This window comes from Musa acuminata, chromosome BXJ2-8, assembly GCF_036884655.1.
Source record: "Musa acuminata AAA Group cultivar baxijiao chromosome BXJ2-8, Cavendish_Baxijiao_AAA, whole genome shotgun sequence".
NCBI lineage: Eukaryota > Viridiplantae > Streptophyta > Magnoliopsida > Zingiberales > Musaceae > Musa > Musa acuminata.
In genome coordinates this window covers 45,658,249-45,679,563 of record NC_088345.1, presented here as the reverse complement: position 1 = coordinate 45,679,563, position 21,315 = coordinate 45,658,249, and the positions used below count along the sequence as shown (strand labels likewise).

The window sequence follows — 21,315 nt, the reverse complement described above, 5'->3', positions numbered from 1 at the left end:
GGAACAGAACTGGTGGCGGTAGCATGCAGAAAAGCTAAGATGGACAGTGACATGTACTACTGCATGCAAGAAAATTCTGTGTAGTGCAGCCCTTCATCTGAGAGTACAACTTGATGCGAGTCAAGTGGATCATTAGAAGAAGAGGTCCTAAGTGAAACAATTTGTGCTGTATAAAGTGATAGATGAACTTGCTAATGTAATGCCAATAGAGACTCTTGTGGCAATTTTATTTCTGCTGAGTGCAGGCACATGTAGAATGGAGATTATTGGTCTTCTTCTTCTTCTTCTTGTCCAAGAGTTGCCTTGCTTGCCAAGTTTATCCCATCCAAAGCAGTCTAGTGCAAGGACAAGAGGTCTTCCCTTGGCCTATTCATCTTTATTGCTCTGCAATTATTCTATCTGCCTCAATTTATTACACTTTGTTGCAGCTCTAATACACAGTGATAGAATTTACAACTATAGTTCTACACCAGTATTGCAACTATTGAAGTCCACTTCCAGCTATTGAAGACATAATACTAGGTTGATGCACATTACTGTCCATGTAATTCTTTCTTTCCATGGAGAATTTTAGGTACTCATCATCATGTATAAATTTTTTCATATAAGAAAATTCTAGTCATATCTCATTTGTAAGCACCTGAGATTTCTTTATATACCATCTTATACCTTAGCCTACAATCATTATTACTTCCTTTGGAAGCTGTAAAAATGAAAATTATCCTATCACAACAAAAGTGTTCCATTACTCTATCCATCTCAATCATTAAGATGCCTATAAAGATAAATTTCACTTTGTAAATATTTTTATTAAGATAAAAAATGCATTGCACCCTATGAGATTTTCCTAACAGATATCCATTTGCTATAGAATATTTGTAATGATGTTTACTGAGGATATTAGCTATTGTAATTGGTCAAGACTTTATCTTCAGCACTTACTATTTATGAATAATAATATTATTATTTGTCATTATTATTATTATTATACACATATTCGAATACCACAAAAAAAATATTTATATCCCATTCAAAGGTAATTTCTTTTTTTTTTAATTATGGCTTTGTTTTAGGGGAAAAAAACACAAAAACAATTTTCTTGCTTCAAGCAAGAAGACATAGAAACCCCAACGTGCGCCCAACATGGCGAAAAATAGACAAGAAAGAAAGATTCTGTAGAAGCAACCTCAGCCAATCCCCTTCCACCATTGGAATCAGTCAGATTCAATCAAAGCTTTCCTGGGCATGACAGCCTTTTTCATCACCAAATCTTGCTGCTCCCTTCCTCTTCCAAGCTGTCAACACGTCTATTATATCACCATGACCTCCTCGCCTTCCGTGCAGTGTTGCACTTCTTCCTTCCTTCCTTCCTTCCACCTTCCCGGCCCCTTTGTCTTCGACCTTATCGCCCTTCTCCACCAATGGGCTGCGGCGGCTCGAAGCAGGACGTGGCCACCGGCAACACGATCACCCGCCGTATCCTCCGCAGGCCATCGAGTGCCTCCAAGAGCAAAGCATCTTCGACGTTGGCGAACGGCGACGCCTCCAAGAAGCAGGCGGCCGAGGCAAACGGTGCCGCCGGTGAGGCCAAACTCGTGTCGAAGGAGTCGTCGGAGGAGTACTTCTCGTCGAGGAGGGAGATAGAGTGCTTGGACGTGGTGACGGGGAGCGAAGGCGCCGAGTACTTCTCCCCCATCGAGGACTCCGACGCCAACGTGAAAACAGCGGAGGGAAGCGGAGAGATCGCCGTCTCCGAGGCGAAGAACGGTGCCGCGTTTGGCCCAAAGGAAGAGAAAGAGCAGATCGGCCGCAAAGAAGATGACGGTATGCATCACATTGTCAAAAGATCTAATTGGATTAACAGAAGAATAGATTCTGATACTCGATTCATCTACTGCTTCAATGTATACTTCATTTCTCGTATGTTTCGTTCGATCCTAGTACTAACATGTGATATTTGTAGGGGAATCACTTGGAAAGCAATCTGTAGATTTCAAAGAGGCCATTTCCATCGATGAAGCAGAAGCAGAAGCAGAAGCAGAAAAGAAGAGTCCAGGAGAGAAGGAGACTGCAAAGGAGTCATCAGCTCATTGACTGATGGAGAGAGATTAATGCAAACCTGTCATGTTCTTTCCATGTATTACATATGATTAATAATCAAATATTAGATACCATATTTTCCGACGCTTGGCATGTATAATAGCTCAGTGAGTTGGAGACAGCATGCATGATCATGATTAAATGTAGTAGTAATTGTACATTGAGATTTATTATGTTTGTTTTCTTTTTCTCTCTGTTACTTTTTCTTGCTTTAGAGGGAGAAATGCAAAAAGTTACTCAAAATTATATATGAAAATTTAAATACTCTTAATTTAAGTAAAGGTGACCTCATAGGAAACTTAGCACAATTATAAAACATCCTATTGTGTGATTAACCAAAAATTTTATGGAAATGTGATGCATCCTGTTGTGTGATTTATCCAAAGTAAGTGACACTTTTTGATAATTAAGCTGAAAGCAAAAAAAAATTATACTTAAAACCTATTCTGTAATCCTAACTATGATCCAAATCCACTTTGCAGTTTCACCACATCCTAATATTGTTTGCATTTCCACTTGCCACCATGAAGTAAAATTAAATTCCATGTCAGTAGCCTTTTCCCATCTTTTACATCAAGAAAGTGCTATCAGATTCCCATTGGATCATTCCTTCAGTGAACTCGTTGTCAATGCATTAAATATCACATTCCAACCTAATTAGCCACTGTTCAATTTATAAAGAGACCTGCTGGTTACTCACTGTTGTAATCCAAGCTGAACCTTATTTGGAGACAAGATTACTAATAAAATTATCTCATCACCTAAACCTCAACTTGGGAAGTTCAATCAATAATTCTGTATGATATAGGTTTTCTATTTCTCCCTGACAACACTAAAAGTCTAATACAATTTTTATAAGCAGCAGTAGCAGTGGTCCACTCAATTTATGGCACAGAGCTATATATTCACATAATGCTGTACAAGGACATGCACATAGAAATATGCCTAGTTCACCACCATCATCTGGTTGCATAAACATTTACAATCACTAGAAATATGACTTCAATTGTCGAGGTCATGCAGCGCTTGTTGCAACCGTGGTGATCTGGACGCGCAATACCTCATGAATTGCACCACGGTTGAGCACACCAAGAACCTCTCCCTCCTTGCCCATCGCAAGCTCAGTCAGAGAAACAATGCGCGAGCGGTGCTCATCAGGCAAGCGGAAGCCGTAGAACCACCTGCCTAGCACAAACCAACTCACACATACTTGCTGCTCTGAAACTTGGCAGCTTTCAAGCACCTCCATCACATCAACAGGCTGCAATGTCAAATTCACAGGGTCTGTAGAGAAGACAATTACTTGGACAATACAATATCTTCATCACAAAAAACAAAAAAAAAGAATTCACACTGTACATAGTTTCATGCATCATTGCCTTGCAAGAAACCCATCTACTTAATACCACACAGCAGAAAATTAGAACCAGAATGGATAAATATTATCAGTTAATGAATAATGTTCACAAAATGCAGAAAAACTACATAACAATATGCCGTTAATATACGAGGAATGATGTAGCTTGTAGCAGAGACAATAGGTGTCTGTTGAAGAACTATTATGCTGTCTATGACTTCTAATGCATTAACCAGTCCTAGAAAAACATGCAACTTTGAAGCTAATTGTTGGCTTTGACCTACATATGGAAACACCAGATTATTATTTTAATCAGAGTATTCTTACTTAGATCTGCCCCAAATTAAACTAATTCACAATACAATTCTTTTACACTTCCATTCAGGATGGTAATTAATAAAGCAACATATGGCCTATGATATCTGCAAATCCTTGGTAAAATGTTAAGAACCAAATGGCACTCAAGACAAATTCAGAAATACCTAGAAACTAAGCTTAAGCGGTGGTTATATACAATATTTTACACTTCTATTCAAGATGATATTTGATAAAGCAACATACGGCCTATAGTATCCGCAAAACCCTTGGTGAAGTATCAAGAACCAAATGGCATTCAAAACAATTGCCTGTGATAGTTGGCAATTCCTAGAAACCGAGCTTAAGTGGCAGTTAACAACGACTTTGCCATTAGCTTATTCTGTGTCATTTATGCAAAATAATGTTCTCTGGGAAAACTTCCGTTCTAATGCTTTACCAGGACAAAATGGAAAACTCCTTTTAATGATGTTTCCTTAGGACAAACTTCTTTCCATATTTCTAGGAAAAGTTGCCTTTCTGTTTTCATGATTTTCTCCAGAAAACTACTCCAATTTTTTTTTCCATTATGTTAACTCATCTTCCCAAGAACAAAAGAGACCAAGTTTTACTTTTCTTGCATTCCAAAAGGAAAATATTTTTTCAACAATCCAAAAATATTTTTAGTTTTCATATAATTAAGATTTCCAACAATAAGTATTTTCCACCTTTTTCTATGCAATTAGACAGACCCTTAGCTTCTGCTCAATGCTAAAACCAAGAATCATATACCATAGCAAGTAAAATATAACAAAAATTCAGCTAGCAATTTGTATTCTGAACTCATTATAAGGTTTTGCCTTTCGAACTCCAAACAAATTTTGCTAGCCTTGCAATCTGCATGTCATAAACTTCGATAGGAAGAGTTTTGATACAACACTTGTTTAATAGGTGATATAGGTAATGCATAAAATAAAAATTGCAACTACTGAAGAAAATCTTGCAGGCAACAAAATAACATCATAAGAGTAGCTAAGAGACGTCCCTAGGTTGTATAAACATTGGCTCTAAGAGAACCTTGTAATGGCAAGAAAAATCAAGCAGCACTTTTGAGATAATTTATTAATAGCCTATGTCTACATTCCTTTGTTTTCTAGAACTTTCATTACTAGAAATCTAATTGACTTATCATAGAACCAAAATAAAAAGTTCAACTGAGAAATTCCAAAAGAAGTTCTTTAGAGAATCACCAAAATAATAAGCAAGAAAAACCTGTTAACAAGAATCTAACAAATTCCAAAGAACTACTGATCTCCTGAATCCTGTCATCCTGGTTAACAATTACAAACAAAAATATGAACATGAAGGAAATGTTACAAAAGAAATTTATGTAGAGGAACACTAACCGGAATGTCCAGTGAAAATATACAATAATGCAATCCAATCAGATTTAATAGCACATTATGCTCCCTTCTGAACAGGAACAGCTGCACATCTTTAAAACCAAGTTCCATCGAGCCCAGGTCACTAATTGCTTTTAAATAATAACCAACTTCCATTGACCCACTTTTTGACCACTCCAACACAGATTTTATTACATCAGAAACAGCACTGGCCAATTTCTTGTGCTTATTAATGTAAAAAGTTTTACATCCCTACAAAACAAGAGCATGATTAACAAGTATATCTGACACTATTACTTTGTAATATATGTTAAACTAATGCTACATTAAGCAACCTTTCAAAGTTGTTCGTTTTGCAGAGCATGCTTGGCAATCATTTACAGGTAAAAGGTACTTTGCAATAAACAATAAAATCAATTTACATGCACCAAGATATAGATTCTCTGTAGCTATTTTACGGGAACTAACCAGATAGCTCAAGGACAATATAATTTACAGGAATCGGCATTTTCTTCATATTTTGACATTTGAAGCTAATAAATCCTCTACAAATGGCAAGGCCATGTTTTGTCCTTATTTAATTCACAGAACTCAGTTGCTGTACAACAATAACATGTATACCGTCTTCAACTGGTACAGTAAAATCCTAGCAAAAGTATCAAGTATGACTCAGCAAACAAGATCATGGTTAAGGTTTCCCCTTTTTAGCTCTTATTTGTCTTTAAAGCCCAAAATCCTCTAGATATCAGTCCTTGTTATCCTTCGATATCATATGTATGGATGGAAGTTAATATTTTGATGGTATCTATTCCAGGATCTTTATATCATATTAGTGTCAACATATCTCCTAACTTTATATTTAATCTCCTCAAGCCACCAAAGTGCTGTCAACATGCCCTCCAAAGATCAAGGTCTTCTAACAACGAACATGCATAAAGAAGATGTACAAGTTATTGCTTACATTTTCAACTTTATTTGCTTGAGTTTTTTTGTAAGTAACAAATACAGACAACTGAAAAAACACACTGGAAATGGAAACCAAAAAGGTAGGTTAGATACCATATTCTAGCCCAGATCCTCCGGATCAATCCATAGTTCCATATGCCTAAGTTCCTCAATACAATAAATGTCATAATTTGTGAAGTTAATGGTTATCATGTCCATCAATATTTTATTCAGTATAATAAGTATGTAGAGTGGAACTAGAGATTATATAACTAAAAATAACCTTCGAACCATTTATCTCTATGGTACTTATGTAATGCTTGGACTATTAGGCTATTGCTTTCATGATGTAGAACCAGAACAATCAGCATAATGTGCAAAATAACCAAAGATGTCATTAAAATTTACCAATTATATGCTCATACTTTCCAACTATGCGTTTTAACTGTCTGAAAAAAGATTCACTCAAGACCATGCATATGCAGATTTTCAACAAGGATATAAAATGTAGAATTTAGCACGACCTTTGTAGATAAATACAAATACATAAATATTAATGTGCATATATCACAAGTATATGGCGCCCTATATGTTTTTTGACGAAGAAATTGACAAAAAGTACCACAGGCTAGAAGAATAATTCCAAACATTTCGAGAATAGATATCAACCAACATATGGATACAAAAAATGGCCCAAGACACCACTTAGTTAAAGATAATTAGTATATTTTAGCAGATCTCAATTGTGAATGTTTTGATGGACTAGCAGATATCTTCCTATGCATTATTATGTGTGCACAAAGCAGTAGCAGCGCGTGAATTACCCATCGAAAAATTTAATTGTAAACCCGCAAATTTTCCAATGCCAAACAGCGATGAGAATAAAATCAATTTAACAAAAATCATATCTTTCTGACCTGCGAGGGCAATGCACCGAGGTCGCCAACCGCGGAGGGCCATCGCCGCTTGTAGAGCGCGATCCAGACGGAATCGGAGGCGCAAAGGCCTAGCCAGAAGCGGGAACAACTCCCCAACGAGCAAACATCGGAAGCCTATTGCACCGAGTCAAAGATTGAGGGAAGAGGAAGAGGGAGAGAAGGAAGATGGACCGAAAGGCACCTCGAGCAAGGAGACGATGTCGAGCACGAGATCGCATGGGAGCGAGCTTGAGCCGAGGTCGAACCGCGAGCTCCCGCCGCCCTTCTCCATTTCCAACCCAAAAGGGGAGGTTTCGGTCCGGTAAGCCGGAGAACCAAAGAGGGACGGCGAAAGCTTCATCGCGCAGAATATGCATAACAATGCTCCGTCTTGCTACGACTTTGGTCCCGACAGATGGTGTGTTGGCGCACATCAAGAAGAGCACAGCCCCGACCCCACCACCACTTATCCCGCTGGATGTACGCCACGTAACACGTCCTTAAAATCGAAACTCTTGAAGCATTCCACGTGAGCCTGTTGGTATGACTCGCGCTCTCGTCGAAGGCACCGTACAGCTAAATGACGCCTCACGATTGGCTGGATGGTGGAATCGAGCGAAGAAGTTCCAGCAGTGACAAGTGACAAGCGCCGGTTCCGTGTATGGCGCCTGGCTTTTCACAGGAGAACCAAAAGGAGTATTAACTGCATAAACAGTTAATAATCCTTATTATGAACCGTATAAACAAAAGGATTATTAAGGAATGATGATATTTATATAATGATAAATTTGATATGAAAATAAATTCAATAAGGTTTACCACCCAAAGTAGCATTTGAAAGTGTCAATTAAAGATTGATGTTATGAATGCAATACTGCTTAGTAGATAAGAGCAGTCGAATAAAAGTTCAAGTCAAATATATAAACATAAGTCTGGAGGAAAAATCTTATGTTTATCTTCAAAAAGAAATTATCATGCCAATATGGGATGTTTACAAGGACACTCAAAATATAATCCAAAGAAATAGACATGAATAGAAAGGTGGAGGGATCAGGGCAAGGCAATGCTCTCACATCATGAGCCAAGAACTAGAATCATGAATTTGGGACACCTGCCAATACTAATCCAATAAAGACCCCCTTTTTTTTTCAGGTGAAGTTAACCTGTTTTTCTCCATTAAATACTTGCTTCTCACTTTTGATGGGCTGAGGTAGACAGTCAAATAAAATACTGCAAAAGATTGGAATTCCTACAATCACAAGCTTATACTTATGACCAAGTTGTCATATGCTGGCCTAGAGATGGTGAGAAAAGATTGAATACTAAATGAAAAAACAAAAAGGTTGGATACAGAAAGCAGAAAAGCCTGATGATTCCCTAATTAAATACTCTTTTCAGTGCATGTAACAACCATTATAGTGAACAAAAGAAACCAACAATGACATCAACAACATCAGCTACGCATAGTCCCATGAGACATAGATACATAAATGAGATGTCTTATGCAAACTGCTCTGCAGTATAATGGACAAAAATCTGATGACATTTACTTGTACTCTAGGCTACAAAAAACCCTACACAGAAATGTGCACCAACTTGCATGTAGGAATTGCCAGTATACATTCTAAAATAAAAAAAATCCGAAAATTTTCTTTAATTTTTTACACTGCCTTCTTGTATGTTAAAGGATAAGGCTTGGTCAAGGCATGACACACATTTCAGGAAAATGGTATCAGAAGATGTAGCGGATTTGCGGAAAAAAACTAGAGATTCCACAGAGCATCAGCTTTTTCACAGTGAATTTGGTATCATAATGAAACCTGTGATGTCTTTGTGTGTCCTGACCAGCTGAACCCTGAACTATATCTTTCCATGAAAATAAGGCATGCAAAGCAGTATCCAAATGAATGGATCTGAAAGGACATATAGTCATGTTGTACTGTGGAAGCTGCCTGGTGTATTTTTCCGTTGTCTCTCCCGCCAAGTTTCACCCCATTCTTTGGCCTCTGCAACAGCACGCTCTCTGTCAAGATTGTGGCAAATATCTTTTTGGGAGTCTCTCACACTTCCTACTTGTACTGGGCTATCCATCTGAGACTCACGAGTTTCCAACTCTTCCAAAACCCACGTGTGCCCAGAACACCCACCTGAACTCCCTATGCCAATTTTTGCATCCTCACATACACCCATTATTGGATCCCTTTGCCTAGAGTCCGGAGAATTTTGATGTGGTGAATGGACAGCATGTTGATTGTCAATCCTGCTTGTGGACCTTGGGGTGGATGGACCATTCCTAGCACTCCGAGTAGAAGCTGCAAATGGATCATAATTTTGTGAAGCTAAATATGAAACTGCTGTCACAACATCCCCTATGAGAGGTCGAGTAGCTGCTTGCTCCTGCAAACACATTGCTGCGACAGCCAGTGCCTGATATATGCCTCTCGTCGGATAATGACCTTGTAGAGATGGGTCAGCCATTTTGGCGAACTTTCGACGGTCTTTAAATAATGGACGAGCCTGTGCATGAGATCAAAAAGCAGTGATAATTTTCGTCAAAAACAGAGACTGAAATTTGCAAGGTCAGCCTAGAACTAATTTTTCAATGTTTACGTTCTGAAATTCTAATATCTAGTATTAGGAGCTAAGGTCGATAATTAGAATATGAAGCATCATAAAAAGTAGCATGTCCTCAAATAAAACCTATTATAAAGCCAACAGGGACTGGATGTAGTACAAAAATGTGAAAGAGCAACGTACCCATGCAACTAGATATTGTTCTCCAACAGGCCTGCTGTTGTCGATGGCTTTACGGCCGGTGATCAGTTCAAGTAACACAACACCAAAACTATATACATCAGATTTCACAGTTAACTGCCCTGTCATAGCATACTCAGGAGCACAGTAACCATATGTTCCCATCACTCTGGTTGAGACATGAGTCTTGTCACCGACTGGACCAAGTTTCGCAAGCCCAAAGTCTGACAACTTTGGATGATATCCTTTGCCAAGAAGTATGTTTGATGATTTGAAGTCACGATAAATAACTGGAGGGTTTGCCGTAACATGCAGGTATTCTAAGCCTTTAGCTGCACCAGCTGCTATCTTCATCCGGGTATTCCAGTCAAGTGGTTCCACATCAGCTGGAATATCTATTAAACCAAAAGGGCAGAAACAATCAAGTCTCTAATTTTTCAGGGATTCTGAATCATTTGTCATGGAAAGATCATACCACAAAGATCTTACTATAGTGTGCTTTTCACTGTGTTGCAGGAAAAGATAAAAAGGGAAAAAGATGGAGTGATGAAATAAAAATCAGTAATTCCATGCATACCCAACAAAACCAATCAATCAGAACTAAGAGCAGTTGACACATATCCTTGTCCATAATGAAGTTCTTTAACAGTTCATATATGTAATATCAATTCTCAATACAAAAAAAGAAATAACCAAATGTTTTTATCTTCGGATTGATTTCCATTAATGTGAAAGCACTACAGAATAGCAATCGGTAACAGTGTCTATTGAAATTCAGGTTATTTGAATCATAAATCTGACTTTTTTTTAGCAAATGGCATTTATCTTAATGAATTATCTACCAGGAAGATTGCAAAAGTTATTGAAGTATGATCTAACTGCCAAAGTTATTTTTAGTCATTACTATAATCCAAATGAATCATCAGTGAACCATTACTTTACCACTTGCACACCTCTGGTGATAGTATTTTTACATGGCAAACAAAAGTAATCCGAGGATTCACAGAATGAGGTTCTAAGACATTTGCAAAACTGACCTGATGAAGAGTAGCATTAACATATGATGCACATGAACAAGTTTAAAGGAGAAACTTTGATACTTTGAGGAGACAGTCCTCCAATTGGCAAACGCCAGTTGCAATATGACTTGCTGGCGTATACAGCTTGCATTTCCAGCATAGTAATACACAGATTGCCTTTCCAGCATTAATTTCAAGATCTCAGTTCCTACTAGATCATTCAATATGATGACATAATAACTACTTTATGAATCATTCTTATCATTTATATTTATTTAACAGTTTCTACATATAATTCTAGATCTGCAAGTATAGCAATTAAGGAAAATCAAGAAGAGAAACAGCTAAGGAAAATCTAACCATGCAAATGATCTTCCAATGAACCCAATGGCATAAACTCATAAACGAGCAGTCGTTGATCACCATCAGCACAATAACCAATCAGATTGACAAGATTCGGGTGATGTAATAGGCTAAGCATGAGGACTTCAACCAGAAACTCCCTGTTCCCCTGAAGACCGTTTCTGTCAAGTTGTTTAACGGCAACAACCTGCAAAGTTCTATATCAGCTGTATGCTCATGTATGCTCTTTAGACAAAAACAATTTTCATATCACCACTAAAAATACAGATGGTTCTTATTTAGCAACTGTAGAAGCATAAAACAACTTTTGCTAATAACACAAGGATTTTTTTACCGTATTTAAGATAAGTTTCATTAAAGGGATCAAGATACTTGTTGATAGATAAAACAGGCACATGAATGTACATAAAATCAGGCACTATAAAACAAAAAGAAACCAACCTGCCCAGTCTCTAACCTTCCTTTATAAACGCGACCAAAGCCACCTTCACCCAAAAGGCAATCTCGTCTAAAGTTCTTAGTGGCTGTAGCAAGCTCACGGAAAGTGAATGTCTGTGCCGCAATATTGCCAGCATTGCCTTCTTTTGGAGTTGATGCCCCATTTTTGGAGACTGAATCGGTCCTCAACTTCGATTTGTCTAGGACCACAAGCAATCCACAATAGTAAACCAGAAAGTTAGATACTCAGCGCTCAAGCAATGACCAGCATGTCATTGAACTTTAAAAGCATAAGCTACAAAGGTGGATAAGATTCTCGAATGCTACACTCTGAGTGAAGTTTAACTAAGACCAACAATGTGCATTACATCGGACAAACTCTTCTAGCAAGAAGGCATGATAATTTCATGCGTGACCTTTTAATTTGTCTATCTGAATTCTGATCATTTAACGGCGCAGTAATCACCCTAGTGTCTTTGACCAAACAAGATATCCTTCTTAGGAATGAGCAATCTAGGCGTATGACGATAACGATGACGACCTAGCGACAGCGGACTGACCTCCAAATTCTGAAAGAATATCCGACGAGAGAGTTCGCAAATAGCTTGATAATTTTTTGCTTATTTCCTTTTTAATTCAAATGTATTCTCATGATACCGTTCGACATTTATCCAAAAGAGACGTTCGAATGTCCTAAATTGAAGACATCCACAGAAGCTCCACAGATCCGGCAAGAAATGTGAAGAAACAGAACGATCAACACAAAATAAACAAGCACTCCCAAAAGCAGCAGATAGAGTCCATTAGATCCACGAAATTCTCATAAACGAACAATCTATACCATCAAAAAATCCCAACTTTCTTACCAGAACTGCCATGGTGAGATGACGGAGCGGCGGAAAACTCCTGCTTGCAATCCGCACCACCTATCCCTTCGATCTTCTTCTTCACCTCCTTCTCCTTTCCCTGACCGGGCGATCGAAAACACGGAAAGCAAACCATTATCAATCAGAAGAACTAAGATAAATTCCCGAATAAAGACAGAGCTCCGCCAACAGCTCCCCCTCGATTCTCCGATCTATCGCAAGGGAGCGGCTCGGAATCCCGTCGGCGGGGGGGGGGGGGGGGGGCGGCGGGGTGTGTGGGTGTCCGGAGCCAAGTAAGAAATTGAATTGAATTGGAGAGACAGGGAGTCGTCAGCGAGCGCGTGCGAGGTAAGAAATTGGACAATCGCGAAACGCACGGGGAAGAGATCGCTGGGTAATGTTCTCATCGATAAAATACTCTGTACCTTCAGTTCGTCACCCCTCTCACCTACCATAAATATGGGTCCCACAGGGTCCCACAGTTTGCCGAACGAAATGACAGGTGAAGAGAACGGGGAAGTTATAGAAAAGATCTTTTTGATATATAAAACTATTCCCAGTATTAATTGGTCATTAAATATTTATTTTTTATTTGTAGAAAGGTTGTCTTATTGGAGTTGAATATTTTGGAAGGTCGATTTGCTTCCATTTCGGTTTTTTATTTCTAAAAATAATTTTAATTTTTTTTTTCAAAAATTTGACTTAGAAAGCATGTGTGCTAGTTTTCATATTTTCAAAATTTTGACATAGGTGGCATTTCTAGAACACAATATTTTGGAAGGCCCTCATGTCATTATTTGAATTCCGTGTATTGTATTTTTAAATATGAATATTTTAAATTAAATTAAAAATTATATGTTTTTGTCTCTATCTTTTATTCTTTATTGAATTAATTTCATTCGGTTCTTTAAATTCTTGAAATTAAATGAATTTATGCATTTACCTAGAAAAGTTCTTGTGTTTGATCTTCTATCTAAAGCACTCCTTGTTTTTCCAAAATTTATATTGAAACATTCTTTTTTTTAATATAGATATTATGGTCGCCCTCAATAAACCCATGTCTTTAAAATTTAGATTAAAAAATAAATAATCATGTATAACCTAATTTAATTAAGTAAATAAATATAAATAAGAAAGATGAATCGATTTATAATGACCCGATTATCTGAACCTACATCGACTTATGATTCATTTAATTTTATTGATTTTTTTCAATAAATGAGCGTCAACAACTCTTTACAAATTTTAGATTTAACTTAAATGTTACATTCAATCACTAAAACTTTTACAAATTACTTCATACTTACAAATACTTATGAAGCATAATAATGGATGTTCCCAAAAAGGTATTTATAGCACAAAAGTCCAAAAGAAAATGGAGAAAATAAGAAAAAAAAAATAAAAGAAAGGTTTGGTACGTTACTGTCATCGATAACTTTGAAATAGCATTGTCAACGATATTCACCCGAGCTATCATGACTCAATCTAATGAGACAATTGATTTATTAAGTTCATTGAGTTTAAACACCAGCTCAAATGTTTAAGTTTAAATTAATAGTAATAGACTTATCATACTCATATAAGTTGTTTAGTTTTTGTTGATAGGAGACTAAATCAGGGTATTACAATATCTTCACTTATAAGCTTAATATTTTTTTGATAATTCAAATCCTAGCAAAGTACATAGGACACAAGTCCAACAATGGCTCTACGTTACGATGTACCGATTTACCCAATCGATAGATAATTCTTTCCCATTTAGTCTCTCACAATGCATTTATTTGGGGGCTTTGATATCAATTATTATGACTCAACCTAATGAGATAGTTAGATCTATAAACTTCATTTAGCCTAAATCACTGGCTGAAAATGCTTGAAGTAAAATTAATAGGAAACCTAAGATAAGACCCCTAGGGTTTTATCATAGAAGAAGAGGAAAGAAATGAAATGATCACATCGAAGAGATCGACCTCTTAGGGTTTACCAAAGGCTAGAATAATATTTCATAGATGATAAAAAGAAGTAAATACATCCATATTTATATAGTTCCACCCTTGAGTCCATTAGGACTTAGACTCCTTATAAAATTAATAAATCTCAAATAAGCTCTTATCCGACTCCTAGATTAGAAAAACTTAATAGAACATGATTCAGAGCTTGAAAAATAAAAGGGATCATAATAGTTCCTTCCCCTTCAAATTAGCCTTATCCTCAAGGCTAAGGAGCATTAAACTCTCGGAGCTTCTCTTTTAGTACTTTAGTCACACAGGATATTTACAACATATCACAAACTATTGATCAAGTAAGTAGGGTCTCTACTTCGTGATAGTATAAGCAATAGGTCATCCTTCCAATATAGTAGTCATTGTAGTCTTTTAAAGAACCCTATGCATCTATTGGCTAGTGGCAGTTGTGACCTTACTTCCATATCTTCCCTTTAAGATCATCTGCTTTCAATTAATAAAAAACTTTATGATTAGTTTAGAAAAATTTCAATAAACATCACCCAGGATTGATAGTCATTCAATTCCAAGCACCATTTCGAAATCTTCCAAGGGTAGTAAAAAAAAATTCATAAGCAATTCTTAGTCCTGTATAATCAATTTTATCTTCGAACATTTGCTGTTACAAGTTAAAATATGTCCATTAATGATATTTACTTCGAATTTATCATAATCTTTAATATTGTAGGTCAATCGATTAACAATCTTACTATCTATAAAATTGTCAACGCTATCAGTATCAATCAAAACCATAATAGACTGATGTTTCAAAGTTCCTCTAGCTTTCATAGTTTATAGGTTAGAATAGTTGGTTAATGCATACATTATATGTGTGATAGGTCCAACATCTTCATCAGACTTCATACTTTCATGATCGGAGTCCATATTGTCAACTTTTGGTTCCTCCCCAACTAGTTCAATCATCAAAAGTTTCTCTTATTTGTAGCAATATTTATTACTCCACTTTTCATCATAGTGCCAACACAAACCCTTCATTGATAATTTTTTGTATTCTTCTTTAGTTAGTCTTTAAGTGTTAGGGTTTTAATTGGGAATAAATAGAGTAGGTGGTTTGCTGATCATCTGTTTGTTGTCACTTCTGTTTCAATGATTCTCCCTACTTATTTTTTCCTCATGCAAATATATAAATAAGATTACAGCTATCATAGTACGAGGTTGGCGAGCTTTGATTTCACACCAGATATCTAGATTAAGTCCTTCGATAAATATTCCCACCAATTATTTTTTGAACTAGTCTTTGACTTGATTTAATAGTCATTCAAATATGCGATAAAATTCTTGCATTATAGAAGTCTAACGAATTTTAGTGAGCTGCTCATCAATATTCTCTTATTTATATGGTCCAAAGCGAACAAGAAGTCCTCTCTTGATTACTCCCATGAGGGGATAGGTTTCGTATCAATCATATCATTAGATTGCATCTCCATCTAGTTGAATTGAAGTTATTTCCACATTGGATTCTTCTAGAGTTTTGTGAAAACAAAAAAAAATTTCTGCCCCAGAGATCCAACTAGTCAGATCTCCATCTTCCTATCTTAGAAATTCCACCTTCATGCGTGGGTAGCTTGTGTGCTGTTCTTGGTTCCTTTTTATTATGTCTCCATATCAGTTCAGTGTAAGACTTGAACTTTCATCTAGTTGAAACTGGTTAAAGCTCTTCAATATGCTCCTTTTGAAATCATTAAGGGTTTCTTATAGTTGGTTCTCAATTCTAGTTTCCAAGATTTTTAGTTGGGCTTTCATTGAGTTATTAATAGCCATTGCGTAAGACTTTATATCTGTAATCTTCAATTCTTATTTTTGTGGTATAGTCAAGGGCATTGACACTACCCTATTCGGTGTGGCATCAACATTGCCTTATTTGCTAGGGCATCAACACTGCCCTATTTGGTGTATGGTCAAGGGCATCAACACTGCCCTAAGCGGACTTCGAAAAGACACTTGGTCAGATTGAGGTACATGTTGAACTTCGGTATAATTGAAATATCTTAGCTAAATCTGTTAAATATGAGACAGTTATTTTGTTTTTGATTATTAGGTCATTTACATATATTTCAATATTCCTCCTAATTTGGTATTTAAACATCTTTTTCACCATCCTTTGTTATGTTAAATATGCCTCGATCGGTGATAAAGGAAGTATGTTCCCGATCCTTTAGTGTATTATATCTAAAAAATATATCAATAAAAGTGAGAAGCTCATGACCAAAGGTAGCGTCGACCAATTGATAAATACGAGGAAGAGGATAGCCATCTTTCGGGAATGTTTTATTGATGTCGATATAATCAATACACATCATCTAGCTTTCATTATACTTTTTAACTAGTACAACATTAGCAAGCCATTGGGGGTACCATACCTTGATGATGAACCTTACTCATAGTAGTTTGTCTATCTCATTGTCAATTGTCCATTGGTGGTCAAGAGCAAACTTACAAGGCTTTTTGTTTTATTAAAGTGTCTTAGGAGAAATATTTAGGTGATGTTGGGCTATATATAAATTAATTCCCGACATATCTTTTGATGACCATATAAACACATTAGCATTCTCTTTAAGAAAATTGAGAAATTACACTAATTCCTCCTTAGGAAGTGTCTTCTCGATCTTGACAATTTGTTGGGGCAGGTTTTATTTAGGAGTGTCTCAAATAATGATTCCACCAGCTTCGAGTGCGGGAGAGATTTGGTGAAACTTTGAGGATCTATAGATGATACCTCGGATCATTCCTTCTTTAGTAGGAAGACCATCGTAAGGTAGTATTGGCATGACTCCATCGAGTTGCTTCTCAGCTCTCCAATGCCAGCCCTCATCGAAAACTTCATCACCATGTGGAAGGTTGACACCACCGCCCTTAGCATATTTCAGCATGGGGCATCCTATGATTGCATTGTATGCCAAAAGGATATTAACCATCGTGAATCTAGTCATCACTATTTTAGAGTATGACTCATCTCCAAATATGACGTATAGATTCACGGTCCTAATAGGAGAGATTAAGTCACCAATGAACCCCGTCAATGAAGAGGTCAAAAGGTGAGGTCGTTAGTCAAGATTTTGAGCTTTTGGAAAGCATCAAACTAAATGATAACAACAAAGTTACTTATATCAATTATGACCCTCTTCACTCGGGCCTCACAGAGATGACCAAGGCATCGTCATGGTTCGGATTAAGGCATTTCATCTTTTCCTCTTTTAAGATTATTTTGGGGTCATCCCTTGTTTGTGAGCGCTTTTCAATTGTAACTTGGGTGTAAACTTTATGATCTAAAGAGTTATCATTTTATAAGGTTAGTCCAATAATGATAACATCAATGTATCTTTCTATCAACCCCATAAGATTAGGGTGAAGGTTTCTAATGCCTTCGGACGAACCGCCTGAGGTGTCATTGACGAATAGTTTTTCAATTTATTTTTTCAAGTTATGACAATCATCTGTATCGTAATCATAATCTTGGTGGAAGTGACAATAATTAGATATATATCTCTTCACTAATAGAGTCATCATCGGTTGAGAGTCTTTTCAGAGTCTCCGCTCTTTTATCTATAAAATAACTTTAGTTCTCGTTGTATTTAGTGGGATCGACTCGAGCCTCGAGTGAGGCAATTCGGTTTAGTTATGTCTTCACCATGGTGACCTTGGGGTCGGTAGGGATTGTAGTCAATCCTGTCTCATTCTTTTGTGAGTCTCTTTGCATTTACCTGAGATTATAGCTTCGGTTGTGATAAATTGATTGGCTCATTGGAGCACTTAGGTATTGTCATCAGTGACCTTTCTACCAATGACCAAAACAGATGAGAGGACATGAGTCTCATCATAAAAGTCTATATGATAAGTGAAGGGTGTATATCTTTTACACCTTGAATCTGGTTGGTGAATCGAGCGACAAAGTCTAAAAGCATCTCCTCCTTCCCTTGCTTAAGTTTGAGAATCATTACTGCTGATGACTTCAAGCGTATATTCTAATGGAAGTGGAGCTCGAATTCCATAGTGAGATGAACGAAGGAATTGATAGAGAGTTGTTTTAGATGGGTATATCCATTCTCTTACCAACTCTCTTGATGTAATTGGGAAAACGTGACATACTAGGGCATCGAAAGTGTTATATAATAATATTTAGGCAAAAGCAACAATGTACTCTAGCGGGTCGATATTACCATCAAAGGCTTCTAATGATGGGAGATGAAAGTTGGCTGGATCGGCTCTTCCTGAATGTCGTTAGTGAACGATGAGCAGTAACTAACCCGAGGTGAGGTTGGTCAACCTTTCCTCTCTAGATTATTAGAATTTTCATTGTCATTCTTCCAAACATTGGCTCATTTGTCATATTTGGATCATCAGGAAGTCATTTGTTGAATTTACCGATAAAGTTTGGGATTTTGGTGGAACAAGATGGTGGTATGACGATCCGTTTAGTTTTGTAGTTGGAGAATGAGGTGCTTACTTGATCGACAACTCGATATGCTTCGAGCGCTCTTAAAAAATTGGGTATTACATCAAGTGGGGAAACCCCGTCGAGCATTGGTGTCAGTGTCAATTGAACTGTTGACTATGATTGAGACTGTGGTGTCTCTTATTATGTTAGTTGGAGCAAGAGTAGAGCAACAACTTGAATCATACTCATTAGCATTTGTACCTACTTAGTAAGGTTCAAGAATGCATCAATGAGAATGAGTAAGTGACTCGAGATCGCTCTCACGTCATCAAACGAATGTCAGTATTGCATCTGTGTTTACATCGAGGTAAATGCGTCTACGTGTGGAAGTGGTTGGTGATCCCCGAGTGAAAATATTGTGGGTCGGTGGCAAGGTTTCCTCGCTCGAGCATTCGTTAAGAGGGTTGGTAGATGAATGTTTCTATAATATTAAACTCTTCTTCTAGCGCTAAAATGTTAGAAAAAAAATATCGTTGACATCTTGGTTAGCCCAATGTAATCCAGACTCGTATGTACAGAGTCATTCGAGGTGCCTCTGAGATGAAAACACCAAGCTTTCAATGTACTACATATATAAAGACTAACGTCCGGAGATATAAGAGCGTTGATGTCGATAGTTCATGAAAATCTTCGTTTTTCGTGTTAGAGTTGAACTTTTATACCTTGTTGCATATGGTACGAAGGAAGCTTATAATTATTTTTTTCATCATAAGTAACGAGAAGAAAGCTGGCTTCTCTTTCCTTGCAATGTGGTGACCTGTTGAATGATTAATCGATAATGTATCTTCTAATAATAAATTTAAATTTATTTTAATTAAAATAAATTTAAAAATTTATTGGTTAATTCTCAAATATACCCTTGCATTAAGTTTATGGCTAAATGATATTATTACTAGTGATTATACGAGTTTTAACATAACACATATAAGATATAAATATGTTTTTTTATATAAAGAGAAATACATATGAGAATTTGGAATGGTATAAGACGTATCATACAGTTAAAAGTATTTTTATCAATATTCTAAGATTAGCTATCGCATCTCTTTTCATGTCAATCGTGCTCACTAAATATAATACTTAATTTATAGTCAAAGTATTTTTTCAACATTTTCATATTATCGGACTTGTCACGTTCTAATGTTAATCTTAGTCTTTGTGTACCCAATGCATTGGTAGTTATGCCAATAACCTAAATGGCTATTTCTCTTTCTTTATATATAGTCAACTTGATGTGAAATATGCTCTTCTCAATAAAATACTTTGTAAAAATGTCTTTATGGAAGAACCATCTTGATTTATTGATTCTTCGTGTCCCTCATATATATATATATATATATATATATATATATATATATATATATATACTTTCAGTCTTTTATCTTTAATGCTTCAATCTTTACATTTAATCCAGTAAATTTAATGCCAATGGTATCAATTAAAGATGCATGCATTAGAAAGATGCATGTATTTGTATTTGGTGAATTCCCATTCACCACTGCAAGCATTCATGTGGTACAATCTCGGTAGGATTTGATGTGATAACTCCAGCTACCAGACACCAACATTCCTATGGTAGCAAGGTGATCGGCGTTGCCTCTCCTCATGTCCCCCGTGTCCGCATTGGCGAATGCCCTCTTACGTGTCGACGACAGAGAACCGTTCAGGTGGCATTAAATAAAGATGCATGTATTTGTGTTTGGTGAACTCTCATTCACCGCTACAAGCATTCAGTTGGTAGCATATCGGTAGGATTTGACGTGATAACCCTAATGTCAGACACCATCATTCCTTCGGTAACGAGCGATCCATATTGACGAACTCCCTTCTACGTGTCGACGACAGAGACGTCGGTTAGGGTGCTGACATGCACATGATATAATAGCTTACTTAGCTAAAAGAAATTAACTATAATAACATATACTTATGTTTCTAGGTATTTGAATTTGAAGTGAAGTACTAAAATAGCATACGATTGTGGAGGGTATGATAGGAGGCCTTGTTTTATTATTATTATTATTATTATTATTATTATTATTTTTATTGGTATTAAAGGTTTTCATATCATCTTAATATATCGGAATCATATCAGTATGATAAATTACCAAAAAATAATCTCAGTCCACTATTATACATTCATCCGATCGCTTTCCTCTATCCAAAATCGAACTTACTTGATCCAAATCAAAGTTATCATAATTACTTTCAATCTTTCATCTTTAATGCTTCGATCTTTACATTTAATCCAGTAAATTTAATGCCACACAACCGTTCAGGTGGTATCTAATAAGGATGCATGCACGAGAAAGATGCATGCATTTGTATTTGGTGAATTCCCATTCACCGCTACAAGCATTCACTTGGTCGCGTCTCGGGTGGATTTGACGTTATAACTCGGAC

At 36.6% G+C, this 21,315-nt stretch overlaps 3 protein-coding genes across 4 annotated transcripts; 1 reads left to right on the top strand and 2 right to left on the bottom strand.

Annotated features, from left to right (window-relative positions):
- The first annotated feature begins 1,312 nt into the window (after positions 1 to 1,312).
- LOC135618240 (uncharacterized) lies at positions 1,313 to 2,294 on the top strand. Its single transcript, XM_065119107.1, has 2 exons — positions 1,313 to 1,824; positions 1,964 to 2,294. Exons 1-2 carry the CDS (start codon positions 1,422 to 1,424, stop codon positions 2,092 to 2,094), a joined length of 534 nt encoding a protein of 177 aa, XP_064975179.1. The 5' UTR covers positions 1,313 to 1,421; the 3' UTR covers positions 2,095 to 2,294.
- A 639-nt stretch (positions 2,295 to 2,933) lies between these two features.
- Positions 2,934 to 7,410, bottom strand: LOC103995348 (uncharacterized). Its single transcript, XM_009415916.3, has 4 exons — positions 7,219 to 7,410; positions 7,017 to 7,151; positions 5,158 to 5,406; positions 2,934 to 3,361 (listed from the first exon to the last, which is right to left on the bottom strand). The coding sequence occupies exons 1-4, from the start codon at positions 7,375 to 7,377 to the stop codon at positions 3,116 to 3,118; spliced, it is 789 nt and encodes a 262-aa protein (XP_009414191.3). The 5' UTR covers positions 7,378 to 7,410; the 3' UTR covers positions 2,934 to 3,115.
- A 1,064-nt stretch (positions 7,411 to 8,474) lies between these two features.
- On the bottom strand, positions 8,475 to 12,851 carry LOC103995349 (serine/threonine-protein kinase PBL27). 2 transcript variants are annotated; one of them, XM_009415917.3, is made up of 5 exons: positions 12,457 to 12,851; positions 11,594 to 11,790; positions 11,150 to 11,339; positions 9,774 to 10,165; positions 8,475 to 9,533 (listed from the first exon to the last, which is right to left on the bottom strand). In XM_009415917.3, the coding sequence occupies exons 1-5, from the start codon at positions 12,590 to 12,592 to the stop codon at positions 8,946 to 8,948; spliced, it is 1,503 nt and encodes a 500-aa protein (XP_009414192.2). In that variant the 5' UTR covers positions 12,593 to 12,851; the 3' UTR covers positions 8,475 to 8,945. The 2 variants fall into 2 exon arrangements, with proteins under 2 accessions (XP_009414192.2, XP_064978006.1); XM_065121934.1 differs by lacking the exon at positions 11,594 to 11,790 and having other exon boundaries at positions 12,457 to 12,633.
- Positions 12,852 to 21,315: the final 8,464 nt, after the last annotated feature.